Here is a 21,775-nt window from a genome sequence, read left to right as displayed (position 1 = left end):
TTTCTTTTCTTTTCTTTTCTTTTCTTTTCTTTTCTTTTCTTTTCTTTCTTTTTTTTTTCAAGGTAGTTGGGGTTAAGTGACTTGCCTAGGGTCACACAGCTAATAAATATCATGTATTGAGACCAAATTTGAATTCAGGTTTCCTGACTCCAGGGCCGGTGCTCTATTCACTGTGCCACCTAGCTGCCCCTATTTTCTAGTTCTTGAAGACCATTTAAAGTTATGTGAGAAGTCACAAAATAGTTCATACCTTTCAAGCAGTTTGATTTTGGGGAATTTACTCCAAGGATTTCAAAGATGGGAGGAAAAGTCCTACATACAGCAAAGTATTCATAGCAACATTTTTGTGGCAGCAGTATTTTTTTTTAAGCTTGAAACAAAGCGAGTGTCTGTTTATTGGGGAATGGCTAAAGAAATTGTGATATATGGATATAATGGAATATTATTATACCATAAGATACTATGAGTGTGAGGAAAATAGAGGAATAGGAAGACTTTGTATTACCTGATAGAGTGAAGAAAGCAAACCAAGAAAATATGCATAGTAACTACAATAAAGTTAATGAAACAACACCAAAAGGCTATTGCAATTATGGTCTTGTTCTATTCCTGGAGAACAGATAATGAACCACACTTCTCTACTTTTAAAAACAAAATAGATTTTGAGTGTGGAATGTTTAATACTCTTGTCAAGTTTAGTTGCTTTGTTTGCTAAAATATTTTTATTACTTATTATTTCACCATTTGTTATGCATAGTGCCTAGTGCATAGTAAGCATTTAAGAAATGCTTGTTGTTTGTTGTAGGAGAGGATTCTATCAGGGGTGGAACATATTGGGATATGCCTGTGGTTTCAAAAAACAAACAAAAGGGCTAAATAAAATATTTTTTTAAAAAAGAAGGAAAATTAGCCAGTGAATTTGTGCAGGCAAAAATAATCCTTCCCTCTGGACTTATTCTTTACTCACTGAAAGGGCATTTATTATAGACTTGCAAGCTCTTTGAGAGTAAGGACCGTGTCTTATTCATCTTTGTGTTTCTCACGGAGCCTACCATAATAAGTGTCCAATAGTTATTTGTTGAATGAATGTTATTAAACACTGCCAAATAGTTTAGCAACCTATATAGAAAAGATTTCCATCACTGTTCTTAACTTCAGCCACTGATCTTTATGTTAATAATCTTGAAATATTTCCAAGTAAATAAAAATCAAATCTCAGAATAAATGAGAAAACAAAAGGAAGATTCTTTTGATCTGTTTATGAGAGTTTACCTGATGTTAAACAGACTAAAGATAGTTTTTAACTATTGACTAGTCTGAGTAAAGGGGTGTTTATCTCCTATAAATATGCAGGAAGTATACACATTACTTGTACATGCTGGCAAGCTGAATCCCAATTTGCAGACCCATTAGTAGTGCAACAACTTTGTTTGGGAAATTCTTGAAGATGATAGAGCACTCATCTTCCTCCAGATACACTTCTGGTCTCCTGCCTTTTAAACCATTTTGCTCCTGCCTGGAATATCCTCTTGGTCCCTTGGTACTTAAATAAACCTATTGAAATTTTATTTTTTCTTTAAAGCACAGCTTACATTCCACTCCTTCCACGAAAACTTTGTGAATTCTCCCCACATTAACCTCCTGCGATACTTATACCTCTGTCTTGTTCTTTTCGCATATCATGTTGTGCTACTTTGATCTATGCATGTCTTACATTCAGTTCACATTCAGAGGGCAGGGACTTTTGTCTTGTCTGAGCTTTGTATTCCCCTTGTGGGTAACAAGTAGCTCAATGTTCTGTGTTTCACACAGTGACTCCAATGTTGATGAAGATGTGGATCCACTGGACTCATTTGAATAGCTTTGTGCGTGCTTCTACTCTGAGGTGGTTGCTTTCTTTTTGTAATTAGTCTTTCAACATATATGTTGGTAAGTGATACACATACGCACATATGTAAATGGTCTATTTATAAAATAACCAGATACTCTCAACTCCTCAATTTAAGGTTTCTCTTAGTTCTTTTTTCAGAGGGTTGGCATTCCTCCAATATAATTTTCCAAGCAGTATTCCTGGGAACAGCAGAGGATGACTTTGTTCTTACTCTGGCTTCAGTTTCATTGGTAATTTTTGTTTTCTGTAGCTTCAGAACTCACCGCATTCCAATTATCCTACCTGTTAGGGCTTTCTTTGTGCTTATTGTATTGCTCACCAACAACCTGTTTTTTTGCTTTAAAAGACTATGAAAAACTGAAGGAATTGAGATTTAGAGTTTTTATACTGATAGTTGGGTAACATTGGGGAAAAGTGCTAATTAAGGCTGACTTTTGGCAGGAGATTATTTAAACAGTAAGAAGTCATATCAAATAAGCAGCATTATTAAGTGCTTACTGAATACCAGGCTCTGTGCTAAGTGCTAGGGTTACAAGAAAGGTGAAAAAAAACAAACAAACCAGTCTCTGCTTTTAAAGAACTCACAGTCTAGTGGGGGAGACAAAAAAAAAAGTGACTGTACAAACAAGAGATATACTGAATAAATTAGAGATAACAGCGGGAGAGTGCTAGCATTAAAATGGACAGGGAAAGGAGATAATTCCAGACATGGGGAGCAGCTGGTGAAAATGCACCAATTCAGTCAATGGAATGTCTTCCAGGAACAACAAGGATCATAGTCACTGGATCATAGACTACCTGGAAGGGGAGGGAGCAAGGTGTAAGAAAACTGAAAATGTAGAAAGGAGCTAGACTATGAAGGCCTTCAGAAGTCAAACAAGAATTTTATATTTGATCCTGGAGGTGATAAGGGGCCACTGGAGTCATTGAATTGGGGGCAGGAGGTGGCATGTTGAGACCTGTGCCTCAGTCTTCAGTTCCGTATTATGGTTTGTGAAGGGAAAAAGACCAGAGTGAGATGAAGACCCAAAAGGTGAAGGTGGCATAATGGTGGGAAAGGTCATATCACATAAAACCTTAGGACACCATGGGGATAAAACTAAATGCTATTCATGAAAACAGAATTTTGGATCCGAAAGAGATAGTGAATATCCTGTAGTTTCATCTCTTATTTTAGAAATTGAATATAGAGAGGCGGCTGAGGCCCAGAGAAGCTCAGTAACTTAGGAGGTTGCATGAAATAGTAGCTATAATGCTGAACCTGGAACCTGGACAACTTTAGTTCATGACCCTGCCTCAGATACCTCCCAACTGTGTCGTCATGGATGCTGGCTCTGAAGCTCAGTTTCCTCATATGTAAAACTGGAGGTGGGGATGGACTGGATAACTTCTAAGGTCTAATCAAGATCTAAATCTCTGAGCCTATGAAAATGCTAACTAGAAAAAATATGGTGCTGCCACTTACTAGCTGTGGAGAGCCAGGCAAGATGTCTAACTTCTTTGGACTTGTTCCCTTATTTGTAAAATGGAGCTAGTAATGGTCATATCACACAGCTCACAGGATTATTGTGAGGATCAGCTGGGATGATGTATGACCATATAAAGATGACCTACTCTTATTTTCCAAGGTCATACAGCTAGTGGGAGAGTAGAAATAAAGATTCAGATCTCTTGACTGGCAAGATAGTGTTCATTCCACTGTACTAAACCTTCCTTTTGAGCCTTCAAAACAATCTCAAGTAACAGATGATGTCAACTCTACCTTCATAGCTTTGCCAACATTGTCATTGATTTAACAACTTAACCCAATTGAGCAAAATTTTATTAAGCGCCTGCTACATATGATGCACTGTGGATATTAAAATGTGCACATGCTGGAGTACACACACACACACACACACACACACACACACACACACAGAGTCTCTGTTCTCAGGAAGCTTATATCCTATGTGTGGAATACAGAAAGTTGAAAGTTTTAAAAAGTAAAGTAGATACACAGTGTACACCATAGTACTTCAGGAGAGAGAGAGTGCTAATTCCTGGTAGAGGTGAAGGTAGCAATAATTATAAAAAGGGCTCAAATCTATATATAGCACTCCTGGTTTGTAAAATGCTTTTCTTATAAAAGGCCTATGATGTAAGTCATAGAAGTCGCCCACATTTTATAGAAGAGGAAACTAAGTTCAAAGAGATGAAAAGATGATTAATAAATCCATGGCTGTTCTCGTAATTTCTATCATATCAACCTCATTGGGTGATAGTTTTTGTTTGGAAAAAGAAAAATATATTTTACAAAATATAGCTCCTCTTATATTTTTAAAAAGATGGTTGTTGACTCTTTTCTTCTGCCTCTCCCCAAATGTTTAGAAATTAGAAGCCCCTGTGCTGTGTTAAATACTTGCTGCCTCTTGGTTTTGTAGGGCAGCCAGGAATTTAAATCTCTTAAGTGATAGTTCACATTCAGAGCTATTATGGTCTTTTTGGTCTTTTTGCCAATAAAACCAAAAAGAAAAGAAAAAAAGAAAGAGTTTGGGTAGAAAAATTATAGTTAAGTAAGGGGTTCCTCCCTTTCCCCTTCCCTCATCTCCCACTACCCCTAAAAGATGCACCTCCCATCTTTTCTCTAACTCTAGATCTCTTTGTATGGAAGCAGAAAATGGAAACCAGCATCCAGCCTTTCAGCCAGAGAACTCATCTTCCAATTTTAGTTGCCAGTTGAATGCTATTTTCCTTAAACCACTTACCAGGCCTAGATTTCTGAGTCTAAAGTTAGAATCATAATACCACGGCATGGTGGGTAGACCTGGAAAGGTCATCTAGTGAATGAGTGCCCTCATTTTACGAAAAAGGAAACCGAGACCCAGAGAGATTAAGTGACTGGTTCAGAATCACAAGAGGCCAGGCCTAGAACTCTTTTACTTTATTTTGTGATATGTCTGGTGGGACTGGTTACTTCACAAATATTCATTTATGTTCATTTAGATGTAATGGCTTAAATGTTCTAGTTTGGATGAGATGATGTGGTTGGATTAGAGAACAGTCAATCTGTTAATAAATATTCTATGATGTGATTAGCTCACTAAAAAAAACACACATGCAGACCTTCAAAACCATCTCTGTTAGGGCACTAGCAGGTTCCAGGGACCTGAGGGACTGAGATAGGGTTCCCTTTGCCACTGTATACTTTCCAAACCCACCAGCATTCTAGAGCTTCAAGTAAAACTGATTGAATCAGGCAACTATTTCCTAATGGTATCACATGTGATCAATCAAGGGCATGCCCTAGAGAGCATGATCCATGACTGTCTGGTCCTCATTCTAATGTGCTAGACACCATCTGTGGCTCACGTATGAATTATTCCCTGCTCAGTTTCTCCAAGCTTCACTGTGGCTCTCATATGAATCCTCCTTACTTTTTGACCTGTAAAACCTTCACAATGATGATGATAATTCAAGCTTACATTCAGAGAGCACTTACTATGTGCCAGGGGCTATGCTAAATGCTTAACAATTATGACTGCCTTTGGTCCTCACAGTATCTTTGGGAGGTAGGTGTTATTATTTTCCCCCATTTTACAGATAAGGAAACTGAGGCAAGCAAGGGGTAAGTGACTTGCCCAGGGTCACACAGTAAGTGTATGAGCCTAGGTTTTGAATTCAGGTCTTCCTGACTCCAGGCTCAGAACTCTACTGTGCACCCTGGCTGCCCCTATCCTCTGCTGTAATTCATTCTCCATATTCTTGTCATAAATGAAGAGAAAACTTTGGCCAACATTCACAGGTAAGGAAGAACACTTAACAAATTTATGTATTTGTGCTTCTTGTTTAGCCTTCCATTCCCCTGAATAATTATTTATAAATAACATTAATAATAACAATAATAGTAATAATAACAATAAAATAGCTAGGATTATACGACACTTTAGGGTTTGCAAAGCATTTTACAAATATCTAATTTTATTCTCACAACCACCCTGGGAGGTGGGTGTTGTTATTATCCCCATTTTATAGATGGATTGACTGAGGTAGACAGAGGTTAAATGACTTGTCCAAAATCACGTTACTAGTCAATGTCTGAGACCTAATTTGATCTCAGATCTTTCTGACTCTAGGTTCAATGCTCTAGCCATTATACCACCTAGCTGCTGTACAACATGAAAATGTATTTGTTAAACTTCCTAATGTGAAATATGAATATGTATTCTTGTGGTAAGATACCCCTCTCCCCCAATTGATATATTTATAGGGATTCATTGATTGTTCTTCTAACAGGTTGGCCACAAACTTTTTTTTTTTTTAGCTAGGCAATAGGGTTAAGTGACTTGCCCAGGGTCACACAGCTAGTAAGTGTTATGTGTCTGAGGTCTGATTTGAACTCAGGTCCTCCTGTATCCAGGGCTGGTGCTCTATCCACTGTGCCACCTAGCTGCTCCTCCACAAACTTTTTAAGGCATGGCACTTAAACGAAAAGTTTCGTTGATGTCTTTTATTTTCAATCCACAATATAATTTCTCTCTATTCTATCCCCACCCCGTCCTTGTAACAAAGAACAGCATTTTAAACAGAGATTGCTTCTGTTAGCAGATGCCACATTTCAAATCCGTGGTCCTCATCTCCCTACTGAGAGTTATTAGTTCTCTAAGACTATCCTTATAGCTGATCTGATTTTGACCGGTGTAGATGCAGCATTATAGGTGGCAGTGAGTACAATGCATCGCCACAATTGTCCAGGTGATCCCCCACAAGTGGAGACATATTAACCCGCCTTATTCAGAATAGCATTCCTCTGGGAGGGCAGCTAGATGGTGCAGTGGATAGAGTACTAGGGCTGGAGTCAGGAAGACTCATCTTCCTGAGTTCAAATCTGGCCTCAGATACTAACAAGATGTGTGATCCTGAGCAAGTCACTTAAACCTGTTTGCCTCAGTTTCCTCATCTGTAAAATGAGCAGGACGAGGAAATGGCAAACCACTCCAGGATCTTTGCCAAGAAACCCCGCCCCCCCCCCCAAAAAGGGTCATGAAGAGTCAAATGTGACTGAAACAACTGAACAACAAATTCCTCTGGGAAAGCAAACTTACTCATTCTAGTAAAGAAATAGTACACACTTTAGATTAGAGGTTCTTAGCTATTTTTGTGTGTATTAGGTACCCTTTTTGCAGTCTGGTAAAGCCTGTAGCCTTTTTTTTCAGATGAATATTTTTAAATGAATAAAATATATATAGAATTGTAAAGGAAACTAATTATATTGAAACATAGCAAAAACAAACAAACAAACAAAAAAACAACAGCAAGTTATTGGACGCTAGGGTAAGAACTCTTGACCCGGAGAGAGGCTGGGACACAATGTTGTCGTATTAATGGACTAGTCAAAAATCTTCAGTTCCTTCAACCAGTTTTTCTATGGCTTGGCCTCTGGTATCTTCCAAATCTTGCTTGTTCCTCCTCTGGACGCCTTCCAACCTGTCAGCAGATCACCTCAGTGTTCTGCAGATCGAGAAATACCTCCTTGTTACTGCTATCTCGAGGAAGAAATGGATCAGGACTTCCCTATGGCGGGGTTAGCTTATTAAAAAAAAAAAAAAGACTTCCAGACCCACTCAGACATGTTTGTGTGTTGGAAAGAATGAACCTACCAATGATCATCTTGACCTCTGATTTGTCAGAGTTGTTTCAGAAAAAGGCATTTTTATTTTATTTATTTATTTATTGTTTTTGGAGAGTTCTGGGATCCTATTTTGTACCATTATCTCCCCTACCCTCCATTCCCCTTATTCTCTGGTGCACTAGTGATCTTACCAGTATTTTAAAGTTAACTATAGGATCACAAATTTAAAATGGAAATGAAGCTTAGAAGTCACAGAACCCAACCTCTTCATTTTACAGATGAAAAAAATGAAGCAACGTATCCAAACTCCTACACCTAGAAATGACAAAGCTAAGATTCGAACTCAGGTCCCCAGACTCTAAACCCGGATGTTCTTTCCACTGTTCTATGACCCATCCATTTGTGGTTGCTGCAACCCATCATCGTGAGGTAGCTCTGCGGAGCGGCAGACAGCATGACAGGCCTGGAGTCAGAAAGACTCAGACACTTATTGGCTGTGACCCTGAATAAGTCACATAATCTGTGTTTACCTTAGTTTTTTCAACTGTAAAATGGAGATAATAGCCTCTACCTTGCAAGGGTTGTTGTGAGGATCATCTGCAAGAATTTTTGCAAAAAGCTTTGCATGGTGCCTGGCACATAGTAGATGCTGTCTACATGGTTATTCCCTCCTCTCTCCTTTCCTCCCTCCCTCCCTCCAACCCCGTGCCTTCATCATGGAGGAGAATAGCATAGTTTTATCATGGTTAGAATAGGTTAAAGGATCTAATTACAGGCTTTGTATTAATTTTCATCTTCAATTTTCCATTTATTCAAATTGCATCTCTTCTTGCCAACCATATAGATTGGGTTTCATCATTGTAAACTTTAACCAGCAACAGTAGGGCCTATCTTCACCTCACAATCACAAAGGAATTGTGTTCAGGGCTGCTGCCTTACATTGTGTTTTAAATATGGAGGAAGGTTATGTTTTATTTATCTTCCTTGCTGCATGATGGGTAAGCATATTGTTCCAGAAAAGAAAATCCTGAAATGAGGGCAGCATTACTACCTATGACAGTGCAGTGTCCCCGTGGACAGAGAAATGGTTGTCATGTTTAGCTAGAAAAGCAGTGGAAATAAGCACTGGGCTAGAGGTCAGAAGGCTTGGGTTTGAGTTCTGGCTCCACCGCTTTCCCCTAGTTGTGTGACCATGGGTGAGTTAGTTAAATTGAGCCTATTTCCCCATGTGCAGTACAGGGAGTACAAGAATTATTACTCTGCAGGTTTTTGTAAGAAAAATACTGCATAAATGATGGAGTTTTATGTAAGTGAGAGTTGAGAGTTGCTGCTTTTCCTATCCTTCCTATCCCCTATCCCAGCCTTGCCCCTATGTCTTTGTAGCATGTGGCTTCATTTGCCAACAGAGAATTGAATCAGCATTGCCTAAGTAGTTATTAGATGCAAGGAACTCGGAAAGCTTAGATTACAAAGATAAACCAGTGGCACCAGAGAAGGGAAGAGTCAATTCTGGCTGAGGGTATCAGGGGAGGTTTCATGGAAGACATAACCTTTGAGGAAGAGGATTCTAACATTTGGAGATGTCTGAGGAGTCCGTTGCAGGCGTCGAGGGATTGGAGCACAAGAGATTCCCAGAGAAAGTTTGTGACAGGAGAGAGAAAAGTACTAGATTTGGGATTTCCCCATTAGGGGCCTCTCATGTGAGGAAACTCCTTCTGTCAAAGCAGGTTGGCACCTTAACTACAACTTACAGTTTTAGAGAGTTGCCTAAATGACAGAGAGGTTGTGACTTGTCCAGGGTCACATGGCCAGTATGTGTCAGAGGGTGGAATTTGAACCCAAGTTTTTCTAATTTTGAAACAGGCACTATGCCAAGAGCTGGTAATTGGGGAGGTGGAATTGAAAGGTTTTGGCAATTCATTGGAAGTGGGGGATGAAGGAGAGGAAACGAAGATGATTATGATGCTGGGCAGCTGGGAAGATGGTGGTATCATCAACAGAAATGGAAATGCTAAGAAGAAGGGCAGGTTTTGTAGGAAAAATCACAACCTCTGATCTGGACATAGTTTAAGTTGTCAACAGAGCATTTAGGTAAAGATGTTCAGTTGGAAGTGATGGGATTTTAGGGAGAGACTGAATATAGATTCAAGGTGATAACTATAGCCATTTAAGAAGATGAGATCCTCAAAGGGGAACAGGATGATAGTCTTACCTATACCCAGCCTTAGGCAATAGGGGAAGGAAGAAAAAAAAAACCTGAAAAATCTGGAGATTTATAAATTTATAAACCTTTTTTTTTCTTGGGGGAAGGGGTTAGGCAATGGGGTTAAGTGACTTGCCCAGGGTCACACAGCTAGTAAGTGTTATATGTCTGAGGCTGGATTTGAACTTAGATCTACTGCACCACCTAGCTGCCCCTTAAACTTAGAAATCTAAAATATTTATAGCAGTTCTGTTTGTGGTGGCAAAGAACTGGAAATTGTGGGGATACCCTTCACTTGAGGAATGGCTGAACAAGTTGTGGTATATGATTGTGATGGAATACTACTATGCTGTAAGAAATGATAAACTCAATGATCTTAGAAAAAACATGGGAAGACTTGCACAAAATAATGAAGAGCGAAATGAGCAGAACCAAGAGAACGTCATATACACTAACAGCAATATTGTTTTAAGAACTACTTTGAGTGAATAAGTTATTTTGACTATTGTAAATACCCAAAGTAACTACAAAGGGCATATTAAAGAAGACACTATCTGCATCCAAAGAACTTAGAAATAGAAGTATGTGAACCCAGGTCTTCTGGTTTCAAGGAGAGATCATTAGCCACTATGCTAATCTTTTTTGTTTGTTTATTTGTTTATTTGTGAGGCAATCGGGGTTAAGTGACTTGCCCAAGGTCACACAGCTAGTACATGTCAAGTGTTTGGTCTGAGGCCAGATTTGATCTCAGATCCTCTTGACTTCAGGGCAGGTACTCTATCCACACCTAACTGCCCCCACTATGCTAATCTTGCTTTAATTCTTTAGCATAGTTGCTATTATTTATATACTTGTCACTTCTCTATGCTTACACCACATCTGTCAAAACTGTCCTTTAACCAGTTTTTTGGGAGTCTATCAGTCATTTCAGGACCTCATTATGAATTGCTTTTCTCTCTCAGATGGTTCATAAATGATGCTAATGAGAATGCTTGTTTAAAAAAAAAGATGTTATCTCAACATAGACACAGGCTTAGCAAAGGTATGGTATGAATACATATCCACAGGTAGTTGGAATGATTATTTCTGGATCTTGATGGTGTTTTCCTGAATTGTGTGAATAACTTTCTTAATTCTGAAACAAACAAGCAAAAAAACAGTTCAGATGACAAAAGTATAACTTGGGATTAGAATCACACTCAAGGGTCAACACCTATGGCACTAGCTATGAGAAGGAATGGGGATGAGTATATTATTTGTAAAATGGGCATAACCTGCCAAGTTCTGTTATGAACAATTTTTCATTTTCTCTTTCCCTTTTATTTTTCATGAAAGGTCACTGTGGTTATAAAACATAAATGATCACACCTAGCTGACTGGGAAATAAAATTGTTGGAAATTTTTAAAAGAAATAGATGTATAGAATGATATTACATATACATACATACATATATACATACATATACATCCATACATATTTGTGTCTAATTGTAACCAACTCTAGGGCAAGGGAGGGGGAAGGGAAGAAACAAAAAGAAATTTACATGATAACATATATTTGAAAGGAATAGCAAGTTGTACATAATAGATTTGCAGCTTCATGTGCAATTATCTTTTTTTATTGTACTATATAATGGAAATGCTTATTTTAGTCCACAAATTAAAAATTAAATAAATAAAAATTAACCAAAAAAAAAACATCGAAAGAGCTAGAGAAAAAGCAGAGGCAGGAGGAAAAACAAGAGACAGCAGAGTCGCTAAAATCAAGAAGGGGGAAGGGTGATCAGTAGTATCAAAAGCTGCAGCAAATCTGATGAGAACTGAGAAGATCTGGGTTTGGGCAGCCCATAGAAGTTATAAGGCTCAGCTTTGCCTCCTGGTGCCTCCCTAAACTAGACACTTAAGTCTGTGCTTGACTCAGAACTCCATTGGACTACAGTGTGGTCTCTCTCCTCCAGTCGCCATCAAAAAGCCCTTTGTTGCTTGCCCCTTCTCCTTCTTCCAGGTTGTGAGGTATATCTTGTGCAAGTCAGTGGAAATACCCATGAATCACCAGGAGGTGCAACAGCTCTGTAAACTTGGCTTAAAAAGTCCAGACCTTTCCAACCAACAGAACTCTGGCCTACGTTTTTGTTACCTTAGAAAATAAAGTGGGGGAGGGGGATTGCTAATTGAAGTAAGAGCTGTTCCAAACTTAACTTGAGGGGGGAAAAAATCATCTGGTCTCACTATAAAGATGTACCTTTTCCTTAATAGATTTAGAAAGCCTAAAGGTAGCATTTATGATGTATGTTGTGAAAAAGTTGCACTGAAATTGAGTTTGAAAAATTGAATGAAATCTTTGCCCTAACATCTCTTATTTAAGAGATGCTTTATCTTTATTTCTCATTGATGACTAATTACCAGTGGCTGCTTGAACCTTCCCCTTTTAGATTCTCTGTTGTCCATACTCTTCCCTACTTCCAAGGAATTCATCATATATGAAAAGTAAAGGCTAGCTAACTGAAAAATAAATAATTCAATGATAGTATGACATTTATCAGAGTCCTTCAATGAAACTCTGTAGTGATATTATGAATAATTCCCATTCTTATCTCCTCTTCATCACCTTACTTTGCCTACCCTCCATCCCCGCTCCCAACCCCTTTCCCCATTTAATTTATTTGGCACTTTTAAGTTTTTCCTTTTGTTCTTAAATTGAAATTTGATTTTTTAATCTCACTTTAGACCCATTCTAGCCAGTCTAATATTTGCTGATCCTTTGGGATCCCTGGTCCGACAGCTGTTTTCTCTGTTTGACAGCTCATTTACAGCCCTTCATGGTGTAATTGTTAACCCTGTCTTTCCCCTTCTCTTCCTGGCTTGTTTTGAATTAAGCTGGTAAGAACCAAGAGGTGCTTTCAAAGTACATTAAAAATAAAAGAGTGGTGCTTCCTATATACTTTCCTAGAGTTCTCCCTTGTTTTGTTTCAAGATTTAGACTTTGGGGGAAACTGAGGGAAACATTAGAGATGCGTGACTCAGTCACAGAAATCCAGGACAGAGCCATAGCTGGAATCATGGGATCCTGTTGCTTATCCCAGCATTTTTCTGTGAGAATAAGGGGCAGTACTTACTTAAGATCCTCATGACACTTATCACCTAAGGGCAGGAAAACTGGGAGGAGAAAGGAAATGAGACAAAATGGGAAGAAGGAAGAGGCATGAGAAACTGGGAAATCAAATGGTGGGAGTGGCAGAGAGATCCAGGTTTGAAAAGTGACAGTGCGCATCCTGACTCTTTTTCTTTTTTCTTTTGCTTGGCAGTATTTCTCTATGGAGTGGAAAGCTGGTGATTATGCTTGCTCATTTCATCTGGCGCCCTCATTGACTCTAACTCGTGTGCATTGTCTTTATCTACCAGCTAATCTGGCCGGTGAGGAATGGTGCCTGGCTTCAGCAACCATCAAGACAGAACCCATCCTGTGCGAATCTCCTGGACTTGTCCCATCTGTCACTCTGACCATCACTACAGCTCCTGCCCCTCTGGGCAGCGAGGATCCCCAACTGCAGAATGATGATGAGGTACACTCAGTTTTATTCCATTTCATAAGCTGAAATGAAAAAAAAATGCAAATTCGCTTTCTTCAACAAAATCTTTGATTCTCCCCTCCACCCAGTTCTGAAGCTAGAATATTCAAGACCTAGAATGTGTTGATTTGCTATTTGTAATATAGGTATCCCTTTCCTGATATCCTGGAGGCCCCATAAAAAGTGATGATATGGCAAATCCTATAACCCCCATTTGTTTCCATTCTAAAACCAGAGATCTGTTTCCATGGAGAATAGTGTTGTCTCAGTCGATTGGAATGGAAGGCTTTTGATGAGAGAGGGGTTATAGTGAGGGGCAGCTCCACAATACAAATGCAATGTATTTCTATGATTGTTGGGAATTGACATGTTTTGAATAGCATTCTACTTTTGTCATATGTGTACTTTGGAGGACTTTGTGGACTTGATGTCTCTATTACCTGCAGCCATTCTATTGACCTCACAAAAGCATAATTGATTTTCTGCTACCTGATTCCTTACCCATAGGTTTTTTTTAAATTGTTTTATTTTATTTCCAGTTTCAATTTCCATAGCTTCTACAACTTAGCTCCTCTTGTGTTCCTTCTATCTAGATATTTACCATACTTAATAGGTGGATCACAGTGCCATATAAATAGAATATTAGAATTGAATAAGATTGCAATTGAGATCACTGAATCCATCCAGCTTCCTAACTAATAAAAAGAATCCTCTTTCTGTCTCTCTGTCTCTGTCTCTCCATATAGATATTATATTATATGTTTATATTAATATATAATATATTGTATTTGTCTATATATGTATATATGTATACATATACACAAACACACATATACACTTATATACATAGCTAGTCCCCATCAATGTCCATTCCTTTATCCATTTCCAACTTTTGAGCATCACCATCATGTTGTAGCTATTTTAATTGCGCTCTATAAAGTCTTTTCACAGAAGCAACATTGGTCTACTAGTCTCTACTTAAACAGTTTCAGGGATGGATAGCTCATGATGAACTAGGTCAATCCATTCCATTTTGGGAAAGCTCTGGTTATTAGGAAGTTCCTCCTTATGCTGAGCTAAAAATCTGCCTTCCTGTGGGTTAAACTAAATGGTCCTACTTCTATTCTGTGGAGCTATATAGATGAAATTCTTTCAAAAAATGATTCTTTAGAATTTTGAAGAAATGCTTTCTCAAATCTTCAGGCTGAATGTCCCCAAGTCCTTCAACCAATCTGAAAGAAATTATTTTAATGGCCTTCACCATCTTGTCCACTGTACTCTATTGTGTTCACATCCCTTTTATAATGTTTCCTAGAACTGAAAAGAATGCTTTAGATGTAGTCTTACCAAAGCAGCTACAGTAGTGTTTTGCAGGGTACGAAATAATCTATGACAGTCACTTTCCTTGTTCTGGACACTGTTAAATTAGTGTGGCATTAGGGGTGTGTGTGTGTGTGTGTGTGTGTGTTTGTATGTGTGTATTTCCTGCAGAATCACACCTGTCCCATATCACAAAAATGTCACTCCAATACTTCATTGTGGGATAGAGATGATTCTGGATTCTTGAAAGTTATGGCATAAACCGTACTCTATAGGTTCTGCTTTACTGGAAAAGCTCAGAAGTATAGTACTGACCCAAGACTATGCCTGCATTCCTAGGACTCTAACCCTGTCTAGGCAGGCTTGTCACCAGTAGGCCGGGCACTAGTTGTCTAATTCTTTGGTTATGACAACCCCTGCAACAAAGAATGGCACTCAGTCTTATATAGACTCCTTCTACTTCTGTACAATGGTAGCATGATGCCAGAAAAGGAGGAGGAAGGTACATAGAATTACACAGCTTTCAGACTGTCTATAAACATTAGCTTAGCTGTTGGTATTCTAAATGTAAGCTCATTGTCCCGTAGCCAATGAGTCAACATGGTTCCGGAAAAATGGAATCAAATTAAATATTGACATTTTTGCTATAAATGTAATCAAAAAGAGACTTGCAGATAAATGGGCAGATGAATCACAAGTTCTCTTTGGAAAGGCAGTTAAAAGAGTTGGTGGAGTTGCTTTTATTTGGTTTCCAAAGGCAACAAGAAACATAATTTCATGGGATACTTGGTTGTGCGCAATCAGTGCTCTTGATGAACATTTGCAAAAAATGATGACGATAATTGCAGCTTAGGCAACAGTGTTCAACATCCGTAGCAGAGGATGAGGAAGTAAAGTCCAATGCAGAACGCAGTAAGACCCTCAGAATTAAGTCAGTATATGTTTTAATACTAGGTGACTTCAGTACTTAGTGGACCTAGAGAAAACAGCAAAAATAATGTTAGAAAACAATACAGTTTAAGATTAAGAAGTGAAAGAAGCCAAAAGCTTATAGAAAACACAGAAACCTCATCTGTTATGAATGTTTTCTTCAAGAAAAGAGTTAGAAGATGGTAGACATAGTGAGCACCAAATAGCATCACACACAAAAAAAGAGAATTACCTCAGTACCAATGAGGAAATAATTTCTAAATTAGCTATCTAGGTGACACCATAGATAGACAGCTTGGAATCAGGAAGACTCATCTTCATGAGTTCAAATCTGGCCTCGGACACTTACTAGCTGTGTGACCCTGGACAAGTCACTTAACCCTGTTTGCTTCAGTTCCTCATCTGTAAAATGGGCTGCAGAAGGAAATAGCAAACCATTTCAGTATCTTTGCCAAGAAAAGCCCCAAATGGGGTCATAAAGAGTAAGACACAATTGAAACAACTGAACAACGAATTACTTTCTTATCACAGAAATCAAAAGCAATACCAAATTAGATGAAAGAATAAAAATGAGAAGAATATATACTTCCTCTGCCAATGAAGATCAGGACCTTTCTGCCATTTAAAATCTTAGAGAATTGCTTGGGGGCATTAAACATTTCATGAACTTCCCTGAAGTCACACATCCAGTATGTGGCAGAGGCAGGACTTGAACCCAGGTCCTTCAGGCTCTGAGGACAGTTCTCTATCCACTGCCCTATGTTGCTTCTGTGAGAAGACTTTGTAGAGTGCAATTAAAATAGCTACAACATGATGATGTTAATGCTCAAAAGTTGGAAATGAATAAAGGAATGGACATCAGTGGAGACTATCCCCATTTCCTGAGGAAGTTTAACAGATTTATATCAGTCACCACCTTTAGGAGGCCAAAATAACTTATAAACTTACTCAGCCAATAAACTCTTGATTCCTTTTCTAAGCAGGGAGAGAGATTAGGCAAAGGCAGCATGAGTTTCAGAATATAAAAACTCTGTAAAATCTTACAGAGGAAGGTGGTATAAGATTATGAGCAGTATTACTTTCTAAAACAGCAAAAAAACAATGGAGAAATGAATTTATGGAAAGCTTGGCAAAAGAGTCAGATACTCAAATTATCCAAAGAACATCAAAAGATGAAACGGAAAGGAGGAAAACAAACAGAAAATGGCAGAGATTTGTAAAGATTTCTATAACTATTTTCTTCATCAGTGATAGCTGAATCACTGTATTTGGAATCTTAACATCATAGTCCTTGATGTGCTACATGAGAAAGCTGATAGAAATGGCAATAAAAAAAACCAAGAGAGTTAGACAAGACCAAATAAATATACATGGATGAGACCTGTGATGGAGGTCACACCATTTTGAGAACATTGAGATACTGATGTTTTTTTTTAAATAATATTTTATGTTTTGCTTTACACATATGACTTTTCAAGAACATAGTTAATGTGTAAATTGAAGTCAAGCTTCATACGAATTCTTCAGATAACTTTAAGTCCAGTGCTCCCTTGGGCTAAAAAAAAGTGTAATTTTTATAGGATTAGAAGCCAGAGAAGGCTCCGGGGTCTAAGGTTCAGTAGCAAATACAAGAAGGCAACTTTCTACTTCAAAGAAGAATGGCTGTAGTGGAAGCTTAGAGAAAATCTCGTCAGGGAATCAAAAAGCTTTTACCAGTAAACGATGGGGGAAATTAAATTTAAAAAACATCAGCAATAAAGATGATTTTTTTCAAAATAAATAAAATAATATTTTTTCGAATTGAATATAAAAACAATTTTTAACATTCTTTTAAATTTTGAGTTCCAGATTCTCTTCCTTCCTCTTTACCCTCTCCCTACCCTGAGACAGTAATCATTTTGATATAGGTTATACATGTGCAATCTTGCAAGACATATTTCCATATTAGTCATGCTGTGAAAGAAAACGCAGACAAAAAAACACATTAAAAAGATAGAGTAAGATAAAAACAGTCTTCATTTGCATTCAGACTCCATCAGTTCTTTCTGTGGAGGAGGATAGTATTTTTCATCATGAGTCCTTTGTAATTGTCATGGATCATTGAATTGCTGAGAATAACTAAGTCATACACAGTTGATTATTGTGCAACATTGCTGTTCCTATGTATGATGTTTTCTTGGTTCTCTTCACTTTATATCATGTAAGTCTTTACAGGTTTTTCTGAAAGTATCCTGCTTATCATTTCTTATAGCACAATAGTATTCCATTACAATCATATACCACAGCTTGTTCAGCCATTCCCAATTGATGGGCATCCCCTCAATTTTCAATTCTTTGCCACCACAAAAAGAGCTGCTAAAATATCTTTATGCAAATAGATCTTTTCTCTCATTTTTTAGAAATTTCTTTGGGATACAGATCTAATAGTGCTATTGCTGGATCAAAGGGTATGCACAGTTTTATAGCCTTTTGGGTTGGGTATGGCAGTTCCAAATTACTCTCCAGACTGGTTGGGTCAGTCAAAACTTCAGCAGTGCATTAGTGTCCCAATTTTCTGAGGGATTGATTCTTAAGATACTGAAAGAGGGAGAAAAAGAGTTTTGATTTTGGTCATCAATAAACATTTACTTCTTCCAAGGCAACCAAGAAAATATTAACTACCAACATATACCTTTTTTCCCCTTTTTACAAAATCTCTGAGAATTGCACAAGATATTGCATACAGGAAATTGCATAAAAAGTATTGCAGAAATTTTTGACTAGCAGGTGAACCTGTCTTACATAGGAAAATCACTGTGCTGGAAGCTGATAACCCAGGAGGAGTAGAATTGTGAAGCTTTACCTCAGACAAAACAGGGCTAAACTTCTTTCTGTTTCTATCTGGTTAGAGTAGAAAACATCATGAGGGAAAAAAAAGTCTGAATTTGCCTTCCCATGGTCTTTTTCTACACAGGTACTTGAATCCCTTCGTCTTAGGCAGCAAAATGGTGGAGAGGGTTTTGGACTTGGAATTTGCAAGATGTGGGTTGAGATTCTGCCTGAGTCGCTTACTAGTGACCTTGGTCAAGTTACTTAACCTCTCTGGGCCTCTGTTTCTCATTTGTAAAATGAGAAGGTTGGACTTCACTTCTATTAATCAAAAAATATTTATTAAGTGCCAACTTATTTTAGGTCCTGTGGCCACAAGTACTGTATATGAATATAAACTCTGAGAGCTTATAGTTTAATGGAGGAGCTTATGTTTTCTTATGTTTTGTTTTTTGTTTTGTTTTGGGTTTTTTTGGTGAGGCAATTGGGGTTAAGTGACTTGCCCAGAGTCACACAGCTAGTGAGTGTTATGTGTCTCAGACCAGATTTGAACTCAGGTCCTCCTGACTCTGGGGCTGCTGCTCTACCCATTGCACCACCTAGCTGCCCCAGGATCCTTTTAAAGAACTGAATCTCTGACATATTTGTAAGCTATTTCCTTGCCGTCATTGCTAAAGTGCAATTAATTCAGTTGGTTTGATCATGGTGCTTATAAGGCCAAGGACATAAACTTGATCCCTTGTTTGGGCTGGTCAGCTTGGTTCTTCCATGACCACAGACCATTTCCCTAACCTGCTGTTTCACAGGTGCATGTCATTTCTTATGTTGGGAAGATTGTGGATGGCTCAGTGCATACTCCTCTCCCGTTGTTGTAGGGGAGGGGACAAACTGCTGGACAGTCAGCTGTGTCATCTTATATAATAGAGAGCCCCTAAAAACACAAATAGACTTCCTCTGTCATAGAATACTACTGCAGTATTCTAGCCCTGGAAGGGTCCGACCATTGGTATGTGATCTTTAGCTTTAATTCATTTAATTCATTCCACCTGCTTGATAAGATTCTGAAGGAAGTAGCTCTTACTAACCCCATTAGCCAGCTTTTAGTAGAGGTTGGGCGTGGGGTGTCCCCAGATAAAGATAAAAAGTGGGATCTACTGCTCTTCTATTGCTATGCACCATGTTGTTGCTCTTTTATTTAAAAACGAACAACCTAAAAACTTGTGTGAAATTCTTTCTTTAGGTCAAGTCCCCAAGCCTGAAAATCCTGCCCAAGATTAAACTGGAGCCTCATGAAGTGGATCAGTTCTTAAACTTCTCTTCGAAGGAAGGTCTGTTGGCTCTCGGTGCTTCATTTGGGGTTGGATGCTGGTGTTAGGGGAATAAGGGCATGCGACAAGGGGAGGGACGGTGCATAAGAGGCCTCGTGTTTCACCTCAGCTAGATCTGATCTTGTGCAATAGATGTTTTTCTGAAGGGCTCCCTTTAAATCCCAGTTTTGAAAATTAAATCCCATTTCACCATAGACTGGCATTATCATTCCAGTAATATGTTCAGTTTAATCTCTTTAATTTTTTTTTCAGGGATAAGTGGCCTCTAATACCTTCTCTTTACCCTTTTATGATCCCCAGGGCTGTGAGAATAGTTCATCATCTGTAAAGCGTGAAGGTGAGAGAAAGCAAAAGTTTAGTTTGGAATGGACAGACGGAACCTGGGAAGGAGAGTAGAGTGAGGTATGACTGGAAAGTTAGATTGGAGTCAGATCTTTCCATTTATCCTACGGGCAGTAGGGAACCCCCAGAGGTTTTTGAGCATAGGAATGTTGTGGTCAGATTATACATTAGGAAGATTGTTTTGGTCAGCTCTGTGAAGGATTAGAGAGGAAACAGACCCAGAGGCAGGAAGACCAATTTCAGTCATTTTTCAGTTGTGTCCACTTCCTTATGACCCTATTTGGTGTTTTCTTGGAAAAGAGACTAGAATGGTTTCTTTCTCAGCTTATTTTACAGATGAGGAAACTGAGACAAATGCGGTTACTGACTTGACCAGGGTCACACAGCTAGTCTGAGGCCGGATTTAAACTCATGAAGATGAGTCTTCCTGACTCCACACCTGGTACCACCTAGCTGTCCATGATGACCAATTAAGAGATTATTAACACTGGTCTTGGCAAGAGCTAGTGAGGGCTTGGAGAAGAGCTGTGGAAGTTTGGGTAGAGACAAGAGGATGGATTCAAATGATATTGTGGAGGCAAAATCAACAAGATTGGGAACTGATTAGATATACATTGTTTGAGCAGAGGGAAGAGACAAGGGTGATTCCCAGGTTTCAGGCTGGAGTGACTGGGAGGAGAGATCAAAATAAAGTATTTTCTCCCTCCAACCATCGCCACACTGCTGCAGAAGTGAATTGACTAGAGCATAGATAAATCTGACCATGTCGGTGCCTGACTCAGTAAACTCCATCGGCTCCCTGATAACCTGACTCAGCATAACTTTCTAGCCTTATTATGCATTGCTCTCCCCTCACCTTATGGTCCAGACGAATTAGCCTTCTTTCTGTCCCTCGTACACAACACCTTATCTTATCTCAGCAGAGACGCACGGCACTGATTGTTCTCTGTGCCTGGAATAAGCTTTTTCCTCACATCCGCCTCTTAGAATCTCAACTTTCATTCAAAACCTTACTTAGTGCCACCTGCTACATGAAGTGTTTGCTGGTCCCCACCCACTTATCCCATCCCCCAAGCTGCTAGTACCTTTCCCTTCAAACTAACCTTGTGTTTATTTTGTGTGTAACTGTATCTCCTGATAGAATACAACCTCCTTCAGGATGAGGACTGTTTCATTTAATGTTTTTTAGTCCCCAGAACTTGGCACAGTTCTTGACCCATAGTAGGCATTTAATAAATGCTTATTGTTTGCCAAGTTGGGAGGAGACGCAGTTGGGTGAGACGTTGATGCCTATTAAAAGCATTCAGGTTGAGTTGTTGGTGGAACATCCAAATAGAAATGTAAACAAGCCAGTTGGAAATGGAGCCTTAGAGGTCAGAGAAGAGCTAGACATCGTAGATTTTGGAATTGACTACATAGATGTGAAAACTGAAGTCGTGGACGTGGATGAGGTTACTAAAGAAGAGAGAGCACAGAGAGAAGAGAAGGCTGAAGACTTGAGACATAGCATTCATTACTTGGGGCAGGAGGAGGTGACTGAAAGATTTGGTCTAACTAGAGTTGGGTTGGTGTTTACCTTTGTGTTTCTATGGAGAAAGAGTTTGCTAAACAAATCATTAAATGGTATAGTTTAGTAGAAAGCAATAGACTGAGTCTCAAGCTCAACCCTTCCAGCTTCCTTTTGTGCCTCGTCTTTACCCATCCAAATGTAAGCTCCCTGAGGGCAGGTTTTGTCTTTCTTTTTCTTATTTGTATCCCCGGAGCTTAGCACAG

The 21,775-nt window shown here is 38.8% G+C and overlaps 1 protein-coding gene across 2 annotated transcripts in view; it reads left to right on the top strand.

Annotated features, from left to right (window-relative positions):
* The window catches only part of CREB3L2 (cAMP responsive element binding protein 3 like 2), a 164,596-nt gene that overhangs the window by 101,899 nt on the left and 40,922 nt on the right, over positions 1–21,775 (top strand). For both annotated transcript variants that reach the window (XM_027842331.1, XM_027842330.1), the window contains exons 3-4: positions 13,108–13,268; positions 19,573–19,660. In XM_027842331.1, coding sequence (XP_027698132.1) covers positions 13,108–13,268; positions 19,573–19,660 — 249 coding nt within the window. The remainder of the gene's footprint in view (positions 1–13,107; positions 13,269–19,572; positions 19,661–21,775) is intronic.

The sequence above is a fragment of the Vombatus ursinus genome, unplaced genomic scaffold, assembly GCF_900497805.2.
Source record: "Vombatus ursinus unplaced genomic scaffold, bare-nosed wombat genome assembly UNPS02014870.1, whole genome shotgun sequence".
NCBI classification, from domain to species: Eukaryota; Metazoa; Chordata; class Mammalia; order Diprotodontia; family Vombatidae; genus Vombatus; species Vombatus ursinus.
Note: the sequence above shows the minus strand (reverse complement) of the source record. Positions and strands in the feature narration are given on the sequence as shown.